General features: G+C 37.3%; 5 protein-coding genes and 1 long non-coding RNA gene across 13 annotated transcripts; 2 read left to right on the top strand and 4 right to left on the bottom strand.

The window, feature by feature from the left end:
- Positions 1-29: 29 nt before the first annotated feature.
- LOC124953813 (zinc finger protein 511) lies at positions 30-10,694 on the top strand. 5 transcript variants are annotated; one of them, XM_047505757.1, is made up of 5 exons: positions 30-170; positions 259-403; positions 532-733; positions 807-1,267; positions 10,412-10,694. In XM_047505757.1, exons 2-4 carry the CDS (start codon positions 354-356, stop codon positions 1,242-1,244), a joined length of 690 nt encoding a protein of 229 aa, XP_047361713.1. In that variant the 5' UTR covers positions 30-170; positions 259-353; the 3' UTR covers positions 1,245-1,267; positions 10,412-10,694. The 5 variants fall into 5 exon arrangements, with proteins under 5 accessions (XP_047361713.1, XP_047361710.1, XP_047361709.1 ...); XM_047505754.1 differs by having other exon boundaries at positions 43-378; positions 10,416-10,610; XM_047505753.1 differs by having other exon boundaries at positions 43-378; positions 10,412-10,607.
- On the bottom strand, positions 1,487-3,741 carry LOC124953810 (transcription factor VBP). 2 transcript variants are annotated; one of them, XM_047505749.1, is made up of 2 exons: positions 3,316-3,741; positions 1,487-3,057 (listed from the first exon to the last, which is right to left on the bottom strand). In XM_047505749.1, exon 2 carries the CDS (start codon positions 3,025-3,027, stop codon positions 1,999-2,001), a length of 1,029 nt encoding a protein of 342 aa, XP_047361705.1. In that variant the 5' UTR covers positions 3,028-3,057; positions 3,316-3,741; the 3' UTR covers positions 1,487-1,998. The 2 variants fall into 2 exon arrangements, with proteins under 2 accessions (XP_047361705.1, XP_047361704.1); XM_047505748.1 differs by having other exon boundaries at positions 1,488-3,061; positions 3,316-3,739.
- LOC124953816 (40S ribosomal protein S12, mitochondrial) lies at positions 7,088-11,023 on the bottom strand. 3 transcript variants are annotated; one of them, XM_047505766.1, is made up of 6 exons: positions 10,860-11,023; positions 10,458-10,505; positions 10,329-10,376; positions 7,937-8,161; positions 7,731-7,859; positions 7,088-7,401 (listed from the first exon to the last, which is right to left on the bottom strand). In XM_047505766.1, the coding sequence occupies exons 1-5, from the start codon at positions 10,921-10,923 to the stop codon at positions 7,732-7,734; spliced, it is 513 nt and encodes a 170-aa protein (XP_047361722.1). In that variant the 5' UTR covers positions 10,924-11,023; the 3' UTR covers positions 7,088-7,401; position 7,731. The 3 variants fall into 3 exon arrangements, with proteins under 3 accessions (XP_047361722.1, XP_047361723.1, XP_047361721.1); XM_047505767.1 differs by having other exon boundaries at positions 7,088-7,389; XM_047505765.1 differs by having other exon boundaries at positions 7,088-7,354; positions 10,860-11,022.
- Positions 11,024-11,328: 305 nt separating this feature from the next.
- LOC124953818 (glycine-rich protein-like) lies at positions 11,329-14,350 on the bottom strand. Its single transcript, XM_047505769.1, has 5 exons — positions 14,071-14,350; positions 13,785-13,933; positions 12,214-13,058; positions 11,943-12,078; positions 11,329-11,717 (listed from the first exon to the last, which is right to left on the bottom strand). Exons 3-5 carry the CDS (start codon positions 12,223-12,225, stop codon positions 11,497-11,499), a joined length of 369 nt encoding a protein of 122 aa, XP_047361725.1. The 5' UTR covers positions 12,226-13,058; positions 13,785-13,933; positions 14,071-14,350; the 3' UTR covers positions 11,329-11,496.
- Positions 13,839-15,794, top strand: LOC124953808 (mitochondrial genome maintenance exonuclease 1-like). Its single transcript, XM_047505745.1, has 5 exons — positions 13,839-13,997; positions 14,079-14,970; positions 15,060-15,267; positions 15,414-15,546; positions 15,631-15,794. The coding sequence occupies exons 2-5, from the start codon at positions 14,148-14,150 to the stop codon at positions 15,772-15,774; spliced, it is 1,308 nt and encodes a 435-aa protein (XP_047361701.1). The 5' UTR covers positions 13,839-13,997; positions 14,079-14,147; the 3' UTR covers positions 15,775-15,794.
- Positions 15,095-17,251, bottom strand: LOC124953820. The gene is made up of 2 exons (XR_007102348.1): positions 16,151-17,251; positions 15,095-15,673 (listed from the first exon to the last, which is right to left on the bottom strand). It is a non-coding gene; the product is annotated as an uncharacterized LOC124953820 (long non-coding RNA).
- Positions 17,252-20,266: the final 3,015 nt, after the last annotated feature.

Here is a 20,266-nt window from a genome sequence, read left to right as displayed (position 1 = left end):
TGTTACGTATTTATTTGTAAATGATCAAAAGTCTAAAGGTGATTTTCAATCTCTCGAAGATTAAGTTCGAAAGAGAAAACTCGGAAGTGTCTTAGTTTTAGGTTAGAAAAAGTTTAAAGAGATTTCGCATATTATATATTTCGTATAATACTATGTAATTGACAAAAAAAGTATATACCTTTGGTTATTATCATTCAACATATTTCTTGGCAATATTCCCTTGCTATTTAAATTTATTACCATGGAATTTCTGCGAAGTATCGGAGTTGGCGTGAGGTCCGTAGATGATCCTTTCTTTAATGAAACTTACAAATATTGCAAGATCTTTCAACGGAAGGGAGTCATAGCCGAAGATGAAGAGGATTTATGCCATGATCTGTAATACACACTCACGCACATATATGTATATATATATATATATGTGTATATATATATATATATATATATATATATATATATATATATATGCATAAAAGACAAGGCCAAAATACCCCGTCAATTGATATTAATTGTTGTTTCTATTGGTTTCAGTATTACAGAGTTTTCTTGTCCGATTTCACACTGTACGGCGTTATTTAAAACTTTAATAGACTTTGAAATGCATTATAATTCCTGCCATCGTTATATTTGCGTGGAGTGTAAAAGAACAAAACCCAATCCTAGGTTATTAGAAATTCATATCCAGGAAACACACGATACGTTTTTCAAGCTTTTATCAGAAAAACAACCGATGGTATTTGTGTCTTACGCGTCTCATTTATATTTCCTCTAACACGGTATGGTTAATAATAAATATATTTTTTTAGTACCAGTGCTACGTTTCACGATGTAACGTGAAATTCAATAATCCGAACGAAAGGCTGGATCACTGCGTCGATGTACATAAATATCCAAAAAATTGTCGCTTTGACGATGCATCGTACCGCAAAGCAAAAGAAAATAATAGTAATAAAATGGATATCGATATTACAGATCGGAAAGAGAAAAGAAATGAGAAAATTCGATTAAATAAGAATCAAAAAATTAGAACATTTGATAAAACATCCAAAATGAGTGACGTAGAAAGGTCTAGCGCAACTTGTTCCACGACTTTTACTAATATCAATGAGAATGCATCTTTAATGTTTGTACCTAGACAAGTGGGCAGATCTTATGCGACGACGCTTAGCAAAAACCAAACTAGAAAACGAAATGTACTCGAAGCAGAATGCATGTCGGATATAGCGCAATCTCTACCCTATTAGAAGTTATTTTTTATACGTATGAGGTAACGCAAATGTTTTCTAAGTTTTATATTTTAAAACAGACTCGGCCATTTTCTTTGCGTAAAAGATATATGCTTATAATTTAACAAGATAGACACAAAGTAATATTTTAAAAAAATATTTTATTATAAATATATATTAAATATGTATAATAAAATAATGTGCGTGCATATATACATATATATATATATACACATATATATATATATATATACGTATGTATGTATGCATGTACGTGTGCGTGTGTGTATATATATATATATATATATATATATATATATATATAAGTACACAGCGTAAGAACTAGCTACATAATACGGTAATTCATTTTATTTACATGTCGCTAAATGCAACTAAACAATTATTACACAGGATTGTGTAAAGAGAAGTATTGTGGAGCTTGAGAAATAATTAAAAATAAGGAGAAAATTGGCAATAAAATTTAAAACTTTACACTATTTAAAAAAAAATCGAGTATTTGAAATCGAATCTAATTTTGTTGGTTCCCATGTCGATTGTCTTTCGCTTAGGTTGAACGACGTAATAACTCTCCGAATAACCTTTTGCGAACACATATATATGTATATATATATACATATATATATATATATGTATATGTATATTATGCATATATACAGAAAATGATCGATTATTTCCTTGATAAGTTGGAAATGAAGGGACAACAGAATGTAAAAAACGACACTATTTTTGTATCAAAATTCGATAAAAAGTTCTACGTCGAGTATATCATACACTTGAGCTTAGCAGTTTCGTTCCTTAGCGCGGCCAATTCGTACTTGAGTCTAATATTTTCTTGTTCAAGGAAAGCTGCCCTTATCGCGATCTCGTCTTCTTTCGCTCTCCTAGCATCTCTCGATCGTTTAGCTGCTTCATTATTTTTCTTCCTTCTCTCCCAGTAAGCAGCGTCCTTCTCATCCACAGTACTCGTCGGCAATATCGTTGTATTTTTGTTAGATCTGCGCATTTTAAGATTCGTCGTTTCGTTCTGACGTCTAACGTTTTCGAGCATGCGACTTCGAAATTCTGAGTATGTTTCGTTGGAATTTTGATTATAAATCATGTCCGGCGTGTTCACCGTGAGAGCCAGAGGATAAGCTTTAAAAGGCCTAGGTATTTTTCTCGGAGCCTCCGTTGGCGATACGGCGTTAGCCGACATCGTCGGTGTCGTCGTAGTGGGCGATTGAATTTTCCCCCGTACTTTTTCTGTCGTCCCGTTGGAATTTGCCGTGAGCAAGGTGGGTAAAATCGGTGGCACTATCGGCACGTTAATCGGCAAAAGAGAATATCTGTCGACGTTGTCATCGACCACTATCGACGCACTACCACTATCCTCTTTGAACTTGATTTTCTTCGGCGATTCCGATTCCGATGGCGGGGTAACCATGAAACTGCGAACTTCGAAGAGACTTTTGCTATCCGTTCTCCTATTAGTTTTAACTACGTCCGTAGATAGTCTCTCTTCGGTCGACGACTCTAGCATAGTTTGGGTTGCTTCAGGAACGTCATTTTCGCTGGTCGTGGCTAAAATGAGAGTTTTCTTGCACGACAAATCTAAAACCGGTTCTTTCTCTTGCAATGGTGATGGTTCTTTTAAACTATTTCGTAGCGATAAACGGGATCGAAAGTCGAGCGGCTGATGTGTCGGGGACGAGGAGTCTTTTTTCCCTTCGAAAGAAGGCAAATAGTTTCGAAAGTCTAAAGGTTGTATCTCGTTCGCCAAATCTTCCATCTTGGTCTCCATCTCTCGGGTCCTTCGTTATTCGTCTTTCGTCTTTCTGGCGCAAAAATCCAATTTTTCAATTAACTCGTTTTCAATTAATTCGTAATTATCGATAGAAATGAATCACAGGATTAATAAGTACGATATGTTATTTTGAGATTAAGTCGAAGGTGACTTTTACAAGCGCTACGTCTATTGACAACAACTTGCACGATTAGATCGAAAATATTTGCCTATTACATCATTTATATATATCATTATTATATAGTTCGCAGCTAATTATAATGATTGTAAATAATGATTTAATACCTTTACGTAGAGAATAGAGAGGAGAGCACTCCTTGAGGTCTTAATGATTATTAATATGAGGTCACACCGTAATTACTCTTATGAAAACACTAATGATACTTTCTAAAGCGATGATAGTCACTAAGACGAAATAAAATGATTTTGGACATTGAGAAATCGGTCTGCTGAAGAGTTCTACGGTGCTTACTACGGTCTTCGCTCGAAGATTTACCAAGATCGTTTAAAACGAGAGGGGATGTTCGTTCGCTTATATACCCGGCAACCCTTGTACGTTCCATAGGTAGGAGATTTTCTTAGAAAATGTGGTGGGGCGTAGGGCATGGGGAAAGCCTTAAGTAGAAATAGATAGGATGTTGTTAAATCTCTTCTAAATGTTTTGTTTACAATCTATTCATAGGCTCTATAAATCTCGTTCATGTCTCTCGTTCATGTTATTAAGCGATTCATCCTCGATCGATCTTAAATGAAATTGTTATTTACGTAATATTATCTAGCCTGTTAATTATTATTTTATAAGAATCGAAAATATATATATATGTATATATATATATATATATATATATATGTATATATATATTTATGTATGCGTCTACCTGAAAATGAAAACTGTGCGCATGTGTCCTGTATACTTGTAGATAAAGACAACGAAGGGAAGTGTATTTTACAAGGAGGAAAAAGTATTGTAATAAAATGTCTCAAGGGAACGATAGGTCCAATTCTACGACGTGCCGTAAGATTTGTCAAAAATTTCACTGGCCGATGGAGATCCATTTGTCAAGGATCCTTTTAAATTTCACGCAATAGTGAGGAGATCACGAAAATCCATAGTTGAGAGACGAAAACTTTCTTAGCTGTAATAGGACGTCACGTTGTTCCAGGTCGAGGAACTCGTTAAATACCCTGCTTCGTTTAACCCTTTCGCACGCTAGTAAGCCCTCCTCCACACATTTTTCCTATATTCCATTGGTAATAATACGTCGTTTCTTTATTCGCATTTTTGTGATTTATGACCTATAGGACATCTATCTTCTTTTTCGGACTTGTGTTTCACGAATTAACAGACTTCATTATTATTCGATGAATCCTTCTTATCGAGCATATGTCGAGCAAAATAATCCCTCTTTTTTTTTTTTCTCTCTCTCCCAAATCTCTCTGGTCCTAGATCTTTCTTCGTAACTCTTTCGTTTACTTTCCGATCTGACCGAAAGTAAGAGATCGCGGAATCCTTATCTTTCCCGTTATATGATAACGATAAATTTATTCATCGTCGCGAGTTGCATCTCATCACTTTGAGAAAAGGAAAAAAGAGGAGAAACCTGTCTGTGTTTGTTTATAAATTTCTCCTCCCCGTTTGTTCCTCTCACATTTCAATTCGCATTGATATGCGAATGTGAACGGGTCCCCTGGTTACCCTGCTTATTTTCAAGTTTTAACCGTGCTTCCTTTTTGCGTCTGCGATAATCATATTTTCCATTCGCCGTATGCTCCGCGTACGAAGGTAGAGACGAAGCACTTCGATTCGCATTTTCGATGACAATAGCGCCTACGTGATTTTTCAATAGCTTCTCCACGAAAACTTTCTTTCCGTCGTTCGTTATCTACAATCTGTTATTGCTTCTTAGCTCATTTTCCAAGATAATTCCCTATCGCAATTCGACGATTTTGATGCCGTAAATGCTGACCGTAACGCATTGAATCAAAAAAATGTCACAATTACGTACCCTCGATTATTCTCATCGTCGATTGTGATATTTAATGATTATATAAATGATTCCAATTACGCTCAAAACTTATATGTGAAAAAGTGGAAGAAGGAATTACGCAGCAATTACCTATGGATTTTCCTAATAATAGAAAAGAACAATGGAGATATAAAGGAAGGGGCAAGAAAGGTGGGCCGTGAAGTTTTACCGATGATTCGTAACAACACAATCTTGTGAGGGACAAAGTTTCTTTCCTTAATTAATATCTAAGTCGTTCGCTATTGCATAAGAATTTTCGTATAACTTTCCGATAATGAACATATATATACCTAAGGGCATTTAAAAATGTAGAATGGTTAGATATTAAGCAAGAATTGGGTATCCCGTAGAAACGAGATATTGCTAACGATTAAAGGACGTAAAAGTATTTCTTCATAATTTGCTGTAAGCTTTGGTCATTACGCAAGGCATAATCAGTATATAAAATCGACAACATTAGACATTTCTTCTACAATATTTTTTTTTTTTTTCTCAATAAATCATCTTGCGCTTCGTTATTTATAATATGTTACGTACATTAACGCAAAGATGCATTTGACGGAGGTCGGACGATTTGAAGGATTAATCGAAAAGAAGGATTAAAGAGAAAAAAAAAAAAAAGAAAAGAAAAGAAGAAGAACATTAAGGAAAGGAACCTAGTAACCTAATAATTACTCAACTTAAGATTTATCTTCGGTCATGGACCACCGGCCGTAAGTTTTGCCAACAGACTTTTCGAGATTTGCATATTTCCAATCTTAGCACAAGCATCTTTCCTTTCCTTTTCATTTATTGGGCATTGCTAAGTGACACGCCCTTCTCGAAAATGCGCGATTCCTCTCTGAAAATACTTCCTTTCTTTTTCGTATTTCTTCGCTCGATCGTACACATCTGTATGTATACGAAACGCTTGTCGGCCGATCGGTCATCTGCGATCGCAAAAGATGGATCTCGAACAATCCATGAGAGGGACCACAAAGATCCTTCGAAATCATGGTCCTGACGACAAAAACTTTCGAGAGCAAATCTCGCGGTGTCCCGTTACTAAGCCGTACGGTAAAGAGTTGACACAACCCCGAGCAAAAAGCATTTAGAAGATTAAAGAAGGTAGTTTTGAATTTCACATTTCTCGATCTTTTAAACAAAGAACGAAGAAAGTATGCAGATCGATTATGTACGACCAAGCGTACACCGTTGTGTATCTGTTCGAGAAGGAGAAAGACGGAATTTTCCAAAATGTTGTTATTTTTATTGGCTCAACTTGTATTTTTTCAGCCTTGGTTAAGGACTTTCCTTCAAAAAAAACAAGAGAATGAAGGAAAAAAATGAATTCAAGCAAGGTTTACCACATCTTCTTCCAATATAAAGACGAATAAAACACAATAGGTTTTTCCTTCAACATAGATAATTATTTACGTTGCACTTAAACTTATTTGGCGATATATGCTTATAAAGACTCTCAAATTCCAAACGACAGCGATATGCCACGCAATTAGGGCAATCTCGTGCTTCGATAATTTCATAATTATCGCTGTTGTCGCATTCAAGTATTGAAAAAAAAAAAAAAAAAAAAAAAACATTTTCGTCGGATTATCCACGATGACGTCAGCTTTACCGTCAATATCGAAAAACTGAAGGAAACACACGGATGCGATGTTGGCGCGTGTAGGCCTCGTGGCGATCTCGGTGTCATCGTCATCCCTTCTTAAGAGATGATTTTGGGCGTGCTCGATATGGGGTTCTCATCTTCGGACGAGTATCCTACGTCTTTCCTACGAGACTCGAAACTCTTGACAAAAAGCACGTACAGAAGTATCTCAGTAAGATTTCTAAATAATATTTTTCACTTCTCGTAATCTCGCCCCTTCAGTTACATTTTCTTTTGTTTAAAAATATAAAATAGTTTTACGAGCGAGCACTGTCATTTTCCAAATGAGATGCAAAAATTCAATGAAATTTTCTTAACATTTTATATACAAATGCGACATCCCTTTTAAGATATATATATATATATATTGTAATGTCAGAAATCAGAACAAAATCATAAAATCGTTTAATTGTAATAAATCGTATACATAAATAAAATCGTTGACAACAAATTATTTCGTAAAACTGGTTGAGAGCCAGTTTTTCGAAAATATCTAGATGTTGGTCAGGATGTCATATGGTCAATAGGCAGGCAGTGACCGGCGTGGGTGAACGTGAAAAGTGCAGATGCGTAAAAGTCTGCGTGCAACCCTTCCGTAATAACGTCGAAAGACGAGGGCTGTACCAGAACCCTTTCTCCATTGTGGCATCTAGATGTCAGAATGCATTGTACGTGGGTCCACGTCTATGTAAAGGACTAACGTTTACCGTTAGATAGAAATACAGGAGAATACGGTATTCGAAATGTGTGTCAAAGGGTCGCAATTTACGGGCGCATCAGGATTCAAAAGCACATGGCCACGCCAAATTTATACTCGTAGCCGAGATCGAATAGCAAAATAACTGTACTTTACTTTCGTCACACATTTTGAACTCTTCCACAGATTTTATATATATATATACATATATATATATATATATATATATATATATATATATATATATATATGTATATACAAAATCTATGCATATGTATACATTTTATTATTATTACAATATTTTACTTCAATTATCAAGCACACGTACATTAAGTTTTCTTTACATGCGGAAGATCATATTTTCCACGAATGCATCTTATTTTAACACCGGGCGTATCTTGCAATCTTCCCACTTCACATAATACGACATTGTGTTCTTGTAAATTGTGACCTATTCCTAAAGCCAAGGTCAAGAAGAGAGAACTATCATAAATATTGGCTTAAAGGTTCAATAAAGAATAAAATTAATCTTACCAGGTACGTAGGCAGTCATTTCCTTTCCGGTGGATAACTTAACGATAACACATTTCCGATTAGCAGAATTTGGCTTTTTTGGCTTTTTAATAACAGTTTTCAGAATGATGCCCTTCGCAAAAGGCTTCCCATTGAAAGGATTCTTCGATTTCTTTATTTTCTTATCTTTCAATCCTATTCTATGTAACCGCTGTAACGTAGTTTTACATCTGATCTGTTCGAAAACTGAAAAATATTGATAAACGAAGTTGATGGTCGATTAACGAGATGCCACCGACTATTACTCAATCATACTAAAACCGTTGTTGTTACGTGTCGCAAGAAACATTCGTAAGATTCCAAAATCGCTTTATGACGAACTTTAACAGCCTTGTTACATGGCTCAATCTCTCTCTCTCTCTCTCTCTCTCTCTCTCTCTCTCTCTCTCTTCATTCTCTTAACCTTTCTTAATAGCTTAGTAGATAAGATCGAGAAATTTTTGTAAAGTTTCGTCGAATTGAAAGAAGGAAAAAATTATGACTACACAGACACAACCCAGACGGAAAGAAAGGAAAAGACATTTACGGGAACCTGTATGGTCCAGTCACGGGGGCTATTGTCAACAAGGGCAACGAAAAACGAAAATGAGAGATCTAGTGGGCGGGGTAACGGTACTGCCCGAAACCGAAAACTCTTTCGCAAATAATCTTATGAACCTAGAAGAAGAGGGTTCTTTAGCATGGGATCGAAATATCAAATATGATGGACGTTTGACATCTGCAAGCCGCTTGCAGCAAGAGTAGTCCTTTTTTGGTCAAGCGTGCATAAGCTTATTAAGTAACATTGTTACAAACGCTACGTCTATGTTCAACTTATACACGACGTTCGTTTCTTTTGCGACAAAGAAGTCCCTCGCAAGGCTTCTCGTAATCTCGAAAACTTCAACTCTATCGTGAAAATTCACACTTATTTGATATAGCGATTAAGGACGAATATAATGTAGAGTATAAAGTGGAAAATTTAACCCTGTCTAATATAATTTTCTTTAAATTATGCTCCTGTAAGTTACAACGAAGGGCGCAAATCAGAACGACATTGTGATTTATACGCGTGAAGAGAATCGTTCGACTAAAATATTCCGAATGACATGACAATTTTCGAATTGTCGTCGGTTCTTGATCATCGATCGTTTTTTTTTTTTTCTTCTTTTTTTTGTTAGACCGTACCATTGTTGTTCATTTGAAAATCTAGCTGACCAGCGTCCGAATTGTCAATACGACAGATGTCCAAAGATTGGCACTGCTAATCCGACCTAACTTGGACTCAACTAAGCCAAGAGACCAGCAGAACCTATTATGCACGGCAAAGGCAACCCCTTTTTTCCCAAGATCAATGCGTAAGATTACATAGCGAAAATTTTCAACGTCGCAAAAGTTTTCAAGTTACGCCTTTCTTTGCCGTATTTTTTTTTTCTTTGTCGCAAAATTTGAAATAAGAAAATTTCCTTCGAAAGTCGTTCTCCCTCGAGGCGACTATTTCACATTTAGCATGAAACTCCGATTAATCGCTAAATCGTCGTCTTAAACAATGAAATCATTGTAGGAAGATGGCTTAAAGAAAAAAAAAAAAAAAAAAGTCTACCTAGCTAGCCTAAGGGTTGCGCCTTACATCGAGATCGATCTTACCAAAGATCAGACTTTAACGAGCTTGAGAAAATCGCTGATTCGGGAGGCAGCCTGAATGAAATTCGAATGTTGAATGATTCCTTCGATTCTTGGAGATTTTTCAAGGAAAATGTGAAAGAGAAGGGTGTTACCCTTAGCCATACCCATGACGGAACTCTAACAACTGGTCAACCGCAAATGAACACGTCACCCCCCCTTTCGATTCCCACCGATCGCCCATAATAGCTTCCCTATTTCGAATCCTTTCTTACGGTGCGCCCTTTTTGCATTTCGAGATCTTCATCCCGTACGGATGAAAGAGGTAAAAGCTGCGTGCTCTTTTGCGGACCACGCGCATTTCACCGAAAGAATACGGTGCTCCTTTCTACGATGGGAACTTGTCTCTCCTTAAGTCGACCATCTATCCCTTTGCCTCCCTCCCTCCCTCCCTCCCTCCCTCCCCCCCCTCTCTCTCTCTCTCTCAGGCTACTCCAGCGAGTATATGGAAAAAGATATGCATCTGTTAGAAAGACTACAAGAGCTAGAAATATTACTGACCGATCTTTAGGAACGTCCGGTCTTGTTATATCTAATCGTAATCGACTCGACGATCTTTGCCACGATTTTTACGCAAGCTCAATTTGAATTCATTCAATTCTAGGAATTGTATCCATCGTCGTATACAATATTAAACGTGATAGAAGTTTAGTTATCATATGATATTTATTGCAACGAAGAGATGTTTTACCTTGTAACATATTGCCCAAGGATGCTCTCATACTATTTACTAAATCGCCTGTAAAAAATAAGTACATAAATCATTATTCGCAGATAGACAGATACGTGATATTTAATCGAGGCCATTCTATGGATTTACCTTGAATACCAATATTGCCATAATGCCCTGTGACTTGAAATTTGTTGGCTGTGAAACAAGCAAAAAGAATGAGGATTACTTAATAAATGTAACAGTGACATTCTGTTATCTATATTGAAATAAATCTTTGAGACAAATCAACCAGTTAGCAGTTAAAAATTTTTTACATTGTAGACACAAAGATATTATAAATGTATAGACATTATTAATGATGCAAATGTCAAAAAAATAATTGACATTTAAACGGTACTTGTTCAACCAATACAAATACTCACGTTGGTCGTCTTCTATTTATTATTATGGATAAACAATGAAAGAAATATTTCCTTAAGAGGTTAGATTAGGATTTATTTTGGAGGTTAGAAAGTAAAGTAAGAAATTATAAATGTAACAGAACAGTACCTCCAATGGAATTTCCTATAAAGGACTTAGCTACGTTCAGTACTTTTCTTGTCAAGACGTTCATGATGAATTTAATTAACGAATATTTCAAAACAATTATCTATCTCGAAAAAACACCGTACCAGATGCCGCAACGGACGCCTATCGGCCAATAAATCAATTAATTATGGTTCGCTGGATAAAGTAGAAATCCAATTTATCCTCGGTTAATTTCACATCTCTAGGCATTCCTTTCTACGATTTATCCGGCGATATTAAGTCGGGTAAATAAAAGAAGTAAATAAAAGAAGTAAATAAAAGAAGTAATGAATAATTGAAGTTGATTGAAACTTACGTTCGATTAACGATAACTACCACGCGCATGTGAGAGTTCGAAGGGAATTAAATAAGGTTAGAATTATAGCGAATAATATTTAAGGCAAAAAAAGAAGATACATTTATAGATATATAGAATAAAGGAAAGACGATCGACAGAAATAACGCATTTATTTGAGATACGCAAACATTGATTGGTAGAAAAAGTATTATATAATTATTTATAATTATTAAATATTGTCTAGGGAAGATAAGTTAGAGACCTAAGTCGTATAAACGTAGGTGAAACAACGTTGATTAAGAGTATTAATGCTGAGCTCTCTTATAGTCCGTGGTAACCGAAACCATGACCACCGAAGCCTTGCCCAAGGGCGATACCGGAATGATCGAGATACGACGTTGGATAAGCCGGGGCGCTATATCCATGAGACAACGGAATCGGTACGTTGTTGTATCCATGAGAGACGAGAGGAGCAGTACCGTAACCGTGGCCTAAAGAGTAACTCGCTGCTGAATTTCCCACATATCCGGCATGGCCAAATCCTAAAGGGGAAAAGAGAAAAAGTAAAACTGTTTGGTAGCGCAACAATTCGTTCGATGTTTCAATTACGGAAGGGATCGAAATAGATCGTTTCGATTTGCTCTCTAAAAAAAAAAGGTCAGGATTCGAATGACCGGACAGGAAAGTTGTCGTCTACGTTCGCTTTCTTCGATAAATCTACGATAACGTTTAAACGGGGAGGGAAGAGGAAAATCATTTTTCTTTACCTCCGAGTCCACCAATTCCTCCTCCGTAATAACCACCATAGCCCAGACCTAGGATACCCCTTTTCTCGTGTTTCTTAGCATGGAGCACTTCCTCGGTGAAAATTGGTGGGATCAGAGTGAGGAAGGTAAAGAATAGCTGTAATGGGGAAAAAAAGAAAATGAAATTATATGATCATTTAATGCGCGATACGGTATATACGATCGATTTTTTCTTTTTCTGACTTTTGTTAGAATAACGAACGTCGGAATAACGTAAGAGAGTGCTACTCACTATGGCATTCATGTCGAGAATGAACGGTTCGGCGCTGAACTGAAACTGATTCGGTCACCACGAGACACACCCCTTTTATACCACCGGAGTGGAGTCTTTAGCCATCAGAGCATTTGATTCTGCCGAGTTGTACACACCTACACGCGAATGCACGCACGTAGTAGGTGGTGTAGTACGTTTTAGAAACGTATATACATACGTACATGCCATACGGGGGAAATGGTTCAAAGGAGGACTGAGAGTAGTATGGTGTTACATGGCGATGCGTGGTCTCCATGGCGATACCTTTCTAAAGCAATTTTTACCTCCTCGCTCTTGAAAAATTCTCTCTTGAGAGATCGTACGTTATAACAATTTCGTCGTCGAAAGCGGGAATCTATGGGAATTTTAAGGGAATAATGGAGACAGAATGGAGATCGATCAGAATGGAAATATAGTCGGATGATCTCTCCTTGTATAATAAGGCAAAATAGGCTTTATTAAAGAGCCTTTATTAAATCAAAAGTATCATCATCGATGCAGCGAATTCGCGTCAGATTAATTTCTATGTATCCTTCTGTTTTCCTTCTTTTTCTTTCAAATAATTTCCGATAATAATGATTCCGTTCGGAAGAAAATTGGATCATTAGGTATCATTACAGCATCTTATTGATATCGCATAACTAGGTCGGGCAAAAGGAGGAAGAGTCGCACGTTGCTCGGGTTTGACTCGTTGTCACGAGAAGAAGAGGAAGAAGAAAAGGACGATCGAACGCGATCTCGGTTGCGCGCTCGATCCCGATAGAAAATCCCGCCGGAGGATCTTTCTTTTCCGCGCATCTCCAATTTCATTCCTCCTTCTTGTTCTACGGAAAAAGAAAAAGAAAAAGAAAAAGAAAAAGAAAAAGAAAAAGAAAAAAAGGCGAAGAGGAAACTTTCACCGTTATATATACTAGGGGACTAGCAGCAGCCTTGTTGTCGGCTTTTGGTTTTCGGTTGCAGCGTTACGTAAAAAGGTACGCGAGTATTGAGATTTTTCCGCGTGGTCAGTGGGTTCTTTCGATTCGCACTTCCTTCTTATTTATCACCGCCATTGGTATTAAACGATAATTCCTGGCCATGTACGTTTCAGAAAGTAAATGCCTTTTCAAAATCTATTCTTTCCAATTCCAACTCTATACGTTTAAGTAATTAAATCCCCTGTCAATTATACCGGTATCGTAGAATTTCAATATAATCTCTTGAAAAATGAACGCATTCAAAAAATTCTGATTTCTTTATTATTCTCATTGGTCCTCATTCCCTCTTATATTTAATCACGTTTGCTTACCCTTTTCTCAGATTAAATATAACTATATTTTCTATTCTTACTTATCCACATATCACTGACTAAGGCATAAATACGCCTTAACTATTCTTAAACTATAAGCTTAACTAGAAACAGAAAATACTTTAAGAAATACTTTCTTCGATTGATACATCTTCAAGGAAGTGTATAATTCGGCATTTTTTCTTTTCCTGCCTTTGTTAGTTAGATTAACAGCCCTTGTTGTATATTATTGAAATAAAACACGCAAGCGTATTTATCATACCTGTGATATATGATATTCACATAGTGGGAACAGTTATATCATTACAGTTACATCTAGTACGCATTTTGTCCGTATGTGTCGCCGAAGTCGCATGCGCTACTCGATCGAACGGTGGAACGTCTCGTCTAATAGGTACTCGATGTTATAACCTATAAAGTACAAGAGGTTATGGTGAATTATTCTGTACTTTACATTACGATGGAATGTCACGATGTATGTTTATTATTGAAATATATTTCTATCTCTATTATTATATAGTAGTAGAAGAATATAATGGATTTCTTACTTTTCTAGATCGTAAATTGACATGTAAATTCGTCACGTCTTTTACTTTTTACCTTTATTGTTAATTTTTCATTTAATATGAAGGTTACACAAGTTCCGTTATATCATCGTTTATTTGTTCTATTCCCACGGAATCTAATCAGATTCTTTTCTGCTTGTAACGATGATCACTTGTCAAGACATTTGTTAGGACATAAGACTCGTAATATATCTGCATTACACCGGAAAAGAAGAGAAGAGAAGTTCATGTATGGGCCGTTGAATAAAGAGAGAAAAAATACTTGGAAAAAATTGCCAGACGATTCAAACGGCAGAAAGTCGAGGACAGGGGAGTTATGGTGGCACTTAAAACTTAGTAAATTTAGATTGAACTTGATGGAACCTAAACGTAGCAATTCACACGGTTTAGGTTATAAGGGAGGACGACATATAAAACACATAAAGTTAATTTCTAAGGATCCTTTATTTGCTTACGATAATGATAAAATTGATACCGAGGAAGGTGTTATTAAATCAAAAAGATCCAAAGACCATGAGAAAATAAAAAGTAGATGCGATAAAGAACATGGAGGAAATAAAAATGACGATACTGTAACGATGATAGCTATTCCAAATGATTTTGAAAGTCTGAAGGAGAAGGATATGAAATTACAAGATGTACAATTAAATAATATAGATCATTATCCTATTTTTACCGATGAAAAAGAAGAGCCTATGGCGAGAGATAAATTGGAAATATTAACGATTTCGTTGGAAGACGAAACGGAAGCGCTTCATTATCCTTCCGTTACTAAAATTTTATTTGCCACCATGTTACCGCAATCTCAAAAGGCCTTGGAATTGTGGAAAACAAAAATGATAAGAAAAATGGGGGAAGAGAAATTCAATGAGTATCAGCAAGGTAATTATTGATAATAATTGTCTAAAAAAATCTTGAGAGATATAACGATATAACTTGACTTGACATAACGAATTTTTCACAATTTGCAGACCTATTGAACGATGGTACTGAATTTCATTCTTGCATAGAAGATACTTTATTAGGGAAAAAAGTCGACATACCAAAACATATTTACCCGGCTTATGATAGTTTGAGCGATATAATAAATGAATTGGAAGATATTAGAGCGGTAGAATCGTTTGTTTCTCACAAGGATTTGTATTATAAGGGAAAGATCGATTGTATAGCTTCGTTCAGGTAATCTATTTATTGTTCCATGGTAAAAAATTGTTGCATTGGTAAAATAATGGCTTTATGGAACTTAATGAAGCTTTACCACTATTTTGGTAAACTCTGTCTCATGTCGATTAGCTTACTTTAGAATGAATGTATTTTCTGCGTAGGGGCAAATTATATGCCATCGATTGGAAAAAGTCGGATAAGGACAAAGAGAATATAAATTCGATGTACGATGCGCCGATACAGCTTGCTGCTTATATAGGCGCTATTAATTCTTCCAAAAGATATCCATTCACGGTATAACGTCATACCTTATCCATTGCAGATTTGTTCAAATATTTTGTTTTCCAAATTGTAAAATTGTACATTGTTTTATCGTAGATCGACCGCGGCTTGATAGCTGTCGGTTATACAACTGGGAAACCTGCGAAAATATATATCGTGTCAGACAAGGCATTAAAAACATATTGGGAAAAGTGGTTGATGAGACTTAAACAATATTGGAGTAACGTTAATAATCAATAAAACCGTTCGAATTAGAATAAGAAAATGGAAAAGACAATTCTATAAAAAAAAAAAAAAAAAAAAAAAAAAAAAAAAACCCTCATTTTCAAGTTACTTTTCTTCAACTGTCCTTTGTACTTGATTAAGAAGCGACGGATTCCTTAAGGAAGAGTCAACGGGTGGACATGCAGCGTGAGTTAAACAAAGGGACGACGAAGAAATGAACGACCGAAACAACGTACGAGAGAAAGGAATAATGCCAGCGCAGGTGTATGCGCGCGCATGTGTGTGTGCGTGTGTGTATGAAGTTGAACGTCATCGGTAATTTAGCATAGATAGTAATTATAACTTTTGGCTGGCATCCCTACGCAACATGGAATTACGTAACAAAACTCACCGTTAGCAGAGCCCTAGAAACATGGTCACAACCCTTCGTCTGTCCCTCGAGTACCATAAACTAATGCCAAAGCTGCCTACTCGTAATTATATCTTACGTTGTATTTCCTCCGATCTAACGGATCTATCTATCCCGCGAGTCAATACTCTTTTTAATCTTTTTCTTCTTTTCTTTATTTAAGCAACATTTTTACTTTGTCGCATTTCCACATAATCATTGGATCAAACTACTGCTTTACTGCTTAGGACGATACAAGACAAGGATATATGAATATCTGGATTTAGGCGTTTAACGAACGCTGACTTTCGGATGAGTCTAAATCTTTCTCACTAATCCTCGCCAATCCTCTCATAACAAGGAAATATTTCCATTGATCCGTCATCCCCTTTGGTACGACACATCACCCTCTACTCTACTGTCCGATGAGTTATGAAAACGATCATTTTCCTGCGAGACACATCCTTCTCTTCTCCTCCTGTCCCCGTCCTCAGGTTATAAAACTTATAGAGTTCAACTATCGAATTTTTAGTTGTTTTTGAGGCGGCGCCAGTAGCTACCTCGCTAGTTGACCCCGTTAATAGATGGCCATAATGCTAGCTGGAGACGTAACCGCTGATCTATCTAAAAGCAAGATCGTCAAACGTCGGTGTGAAAGAGAACAAGTGGAATAGACCCGAAACGATAAAGTTTTCATTTTGCGCCCTCCGACGATGTTCTTCGACTTTTCCTAACTGGACGAGAAATGTTCAAAAGTTTCGATCGATATTAGGAGAAGGAGGAGCAGCAAGAACACGTTGGCTTTTACCGCTTAATATATTCGTCGAATTAATTCTCCGCTTGGTGTGACGGAACATTTCTCGCGTAAACGGCTATCGATCGATCGTCATCGTACCAACAAATTTACGCTACATTTACTTGCCAATGATAATTAATAATCCGTCGAAGCGCGGCCACGGGAGCCAATCTACAAAGGAGTCTCGGACTACACACGGGATAGAAAGCCTTGGTATGGCCGATCATCTGTGTCCGACCATCCTACTCTAGTAAATCTTTCCTGTTGGCCTAGGATCCTAGGGGTTAAAATTTTGAGAGACGCGAGAAGAAGACGTTTCCTCTTTCCGAGATTAGTCGCCTATCGAAGCGAGTTCGGTCCTCAAAGTGATGCTTACGTAAGCTATATAATATCGTAAGCTAGCCAATAGAAGTAGTCACGGTCGATATTATATCGGACGCGATCCCTTTGATTTTGATTACGCCAAATATAATCCTCTCGCGAAAAATTCTGTCTTCTGGGATCCTGGAAAATGAGGTTTATAGTTGACGATGATGTACATATATATATATATATATAGATGAAATATAGAAATGATATTTCCCTATGAGATTTTTCCTATTGCAATCAAATTGTTTTCGACTCTAGGGTAGGTATTCTCGACGTATGAAACGAAATATCGTTATTGCATTTTAAAACGTTCCGTTTCTATTCCACAAAGAATAGAAAGCCCCGTTTAAAGTTTAAGCATTTCGATCTGCTCGATATCGGATTGGTCCGTCCGTTCCATTAGGAAGATAGAAAGGATTCTACGCAGAGAAGGTTGGAAAAAAGAGAGTTTCGAATCGGAAGCGGATCTCTCGTTCACCTTGGCGATTTCGCGATTCCGCGATTCAATACGAAAGGAGGAAAATGCACGATTTCACGCGTGATGTCGTTGCATTTCCAAGAACGCCTTATCTTCCTTCCGGTACTCGAGAGAAAGAGAACTAGTTTCTAACTGGATCGTGTCAAAAATGTGATCGTCTCTCGAATCTTTTTATTTTCCCAATTTTTTCCAATTTTTATTAAACGATATTTGATAAGAAGATATAGAATGCATAGATGTGGGGATGAAAAATTTCTCAGATGTAAAACGTTTAAGAGATAGGAATTAGCTCGGTTCTGTGCTCGCGTGGCTAGAAATATGAAATGGGCAAGGGAAGAGGGAGTATCGTAGGTAGATGGTGAAGGAACCTTCTCGGTTAAATGAGGCTAACTCGAGTTCTCTCTCTCTCTCTCTCTCTCTCTCTCTCTCTCCCTCCTTCTCGATCTTCACCCTCCGTCTTTTCCCTCTTCGTAGTCGAACTCGGTACGTCAGAGCTGGGCGCGGCCCCGCACCGACCAAAATCGATTTTGGAAAGACGAGGAGAGTCCGGGATACGAAAGCTGCGAGAGAAGGAGAAGGACGCGGATACAGATTACGGAGGAGGATGCTGCACGAACGCGCTTCCTTCGATCTCGCCTATCAGAAGGGTTTCCTCTCTTCTTTCGAGGATGCCTCTTGGCTGCTACTCCCTATTTTCTTCGGATTTTATCTTTTTCTTTTTCCGTTTTTCTCTATTCTATCCGTTCAAGAAATTTCGAAGCTATTCTTGCACAGAGGAAAAGACAATCTATCTCGAGGGGATCTTTCTTTTGTTTTCGAACGTTTGCATGTCGCGCCTTAGCAAAAATCATTGCGAAACTTAAAAATCGTCATAGACCGTGTGGTGGAAAAATATCGCATAATATTCCAAAATTATCATTTCTCGGCACTTGGCAATTCATCTACCGCCTTTTCTTTAACGATAAAATTTATCCTCGGACGTTCCAGTAAAAGATCTTCTCTTCAATTTTATTCGACGTCCTAATCCTCTCTCTGAGTTATGCTCCGACGTAAGCTTTTCCGCTTTCATGGAGAACTACTAAGATTTTTCCTTCCTTCCTTCCTTCCTTCCTTCCTTCCTTCCTTCCTTCCTGGCTGCCTGCCTGCCTCCGACTAGGTCGACTCAACGTATCGGCCCCGCGAACATTGAAGGTTCTTTATTGTCTCCTCTGTATCGGGGACGATGATGTGATCGCACGCAACGTAATAAATGGCATTGCGCCGCTTGTCACCAAAATATGTGACCACTATTCGCGTTAGAGTAATACCGTGTGACCACGTATACATGCTGTCTCGTCATGCTGCTAACTTGAGCCACCATAAATATCCTCCTTCCTCTCGATGGGTTCTTATTCATGTTCGACGCTCATCAAATTTATTTCTCGCACAACGAATGTCATAGTACTGTAACTTATATCTCTAACATAGCTATTGCATCGCGCTAACAATGATATATAGGTCTCGCTTGAAAAAACAACGAGCCGTGCTTGAAATCGATGGCTTCGACTAGCGTTTCCAATTGAAAGTTTTTTCTTTTAAACGCGATTATCGCTAAAACGTGCTGACAATAACCATAAGATATATTTGGAGCTTATTCACCTGGCACATGCAAATGGCTTAGAGAAGGGCGCAAAATCAAAGAAAATACATCGTCCCTTCCCGTTATTAAAGGTTTTCGCGAGAAACGACATTTCCCGTGATGCCTCGTATCTTTTCTTTTTCTTCTTTTTTTTTTTTTTTTTTTTTGCAAGAAGAAAGGCCTCGTCTCCCTCGAGGAAAGTCGAACTCTCGGCAGTGAGAATTGGACGTTGCTCGTACGAGCTTGCGAACGCAATGAACAAGCGATTGAATTTGACCGAAGGGTCGAGAGAGAGAGAGAGAGAGAGAGAGGGACTTGGTTCGTTTGAAGATTAGGCCGTACCGCGTTTCTTCTCTTCTTCCGCTTACCTACCCGCGCAAAGATAGATCGGATTTTCTTCTCGACGTGCCTTTCAATTTGTTTCACTTCTTAACGCGTACAAAAGAAAAGAGAGCCGGACTTTTTCGTCGATCCTACCGATGCTTTTTATTCCTTGAAATATGATGAAAAAATGGAGAGAGAAAATTTAATAATTTACGTTGGCGAGTTCATTTCGATTCCGAACGATTTACGTTGTTTTAACGAGTTTTCGATGAACCACGAATAAATGGAGCACGGTCATCGAGGAATAACCGACGCGACGCACGGTACGAATTTTAAATAGATTTCGCATCGATTTTAAAGCCGTTCAGTTAATTGAAACGCTGATGATCCGTTACTCGCGATCAGCCTGGTTTTCGAAAAAAATATATGGGAAGAGAAGATATATATATATATATATATATCAGCCCGACACGCAGTCCTCGAAAAGAGATCAATACGGACCGTGAAGCCGAGCTAAAGCTTCTTTTCATCTTG

Source organism: Vespa velutina, chromosome 13 (genome assembly GCF_912470025.1).
Source record: "Vespa velutina chromosome 13, iVesVel2.1, whole genome shotgun sequence".
In the NCBI taxonomy this organism is placed as follows: Eukaryota; Metazoa; Arthropoda; class Insecta; order Hymenoptera; family Vespidae; genus Vespa; species Vespa velutina.
Note: the sequence above shows the minus strand (reverse complement) of the source record. Positions and strands in the feature narration are given on the sequence as shown.

What these genes read in the sequence shown, in the direction of transcription:
- LOC124953818 (XM_047505769.1), bottom strand. An exon ending in AGGAATTGGTGGACTCGGAG is followed by an intron (nt 11,718 to 11,942) that starts GTAAAGAAAAAT and finishes TTTCCCCTTTAG; the next exon opens with GATTTGGCCATGCCGGATAT.
- LOC124953810 (XM_047505749.1), bottom strand. Translation starts at nt 3,027, where the DNA reads ATGGAGACCAAGATGGAAGATTTGGCGAACGAGATACAACCTTTAGAC.
- LOC124953808 (XM_047505745.1), top strand. Translation starts at nt 14,148, where the DNA reads ATGAAGGTTACACAAGTTCCGTTATATCATCGTTTATTTGTTCTATTC. An exon ending in GATTGTATAGCTTCGTTCAG is followed by an intron (nt 15,268 to 15,413) that starts GTAATCTATTTA and finishes TTTTCTGCGTAG; the next exon opens with GGGCAAATTATATGCCATCG. An exon ending in CCAAAAGATATCCATTCACG is followed by an intron (nt 15,547 to 15,630) that starts GTATAACGTCAT and finishes GTTTTATCGTAG; the next exon opens with ATCGACCGCGGCTTGATAGC.
- LOC124953816 (XM_047505766.1), bottom strand. Translation starts at nt 10,923, where the DNA reads ATGAACGTCTTGACAAGAAAAGTACTGAACGTAGCTAAGTCCTTTATA. An exon ending in TGGCAATATTGGTATTCAAG is followed by an intron (nt 10,377 to 10,457) that starts GTAAATCCATAG and finishes TATTTTTTACAG; the next exon opens with GCGATTTAGTAAATAGTATG. An exon ending in CTTGGGCAATATGTTACAAG is followed by an intron (nt 8,162 to 10,328) that starts GTAAAACATCTC and finishes AATATTTTTCAG; the next exon opens with TTTTCGAACAGATCAGATGT.
- LOC124953813 (XM_047505754.1), top strand. Translation starts at nt 242, where the DNA reads ATGGAATTTCTGCGAAGTATCGGAGTTGGCGTGAGGTCCGTAGATGAT. An exon ending in GAGGATTTATGCCATGATCT is followed by an intron (nt 379 to 531) that starts GTAATACACACT and finishes TATTGGTTTCAG; the next exon opens with TATTACAGAGTTTTCTTGTC. An exon ending in TATCAGAAAAACAACCGATG is followed by an intron (nt 734 to 806) that starts GTATTTGTGTCT and finishes ATATTTTTTTAG; the next exon opens with TACCAGTGCTACGTTTCACG.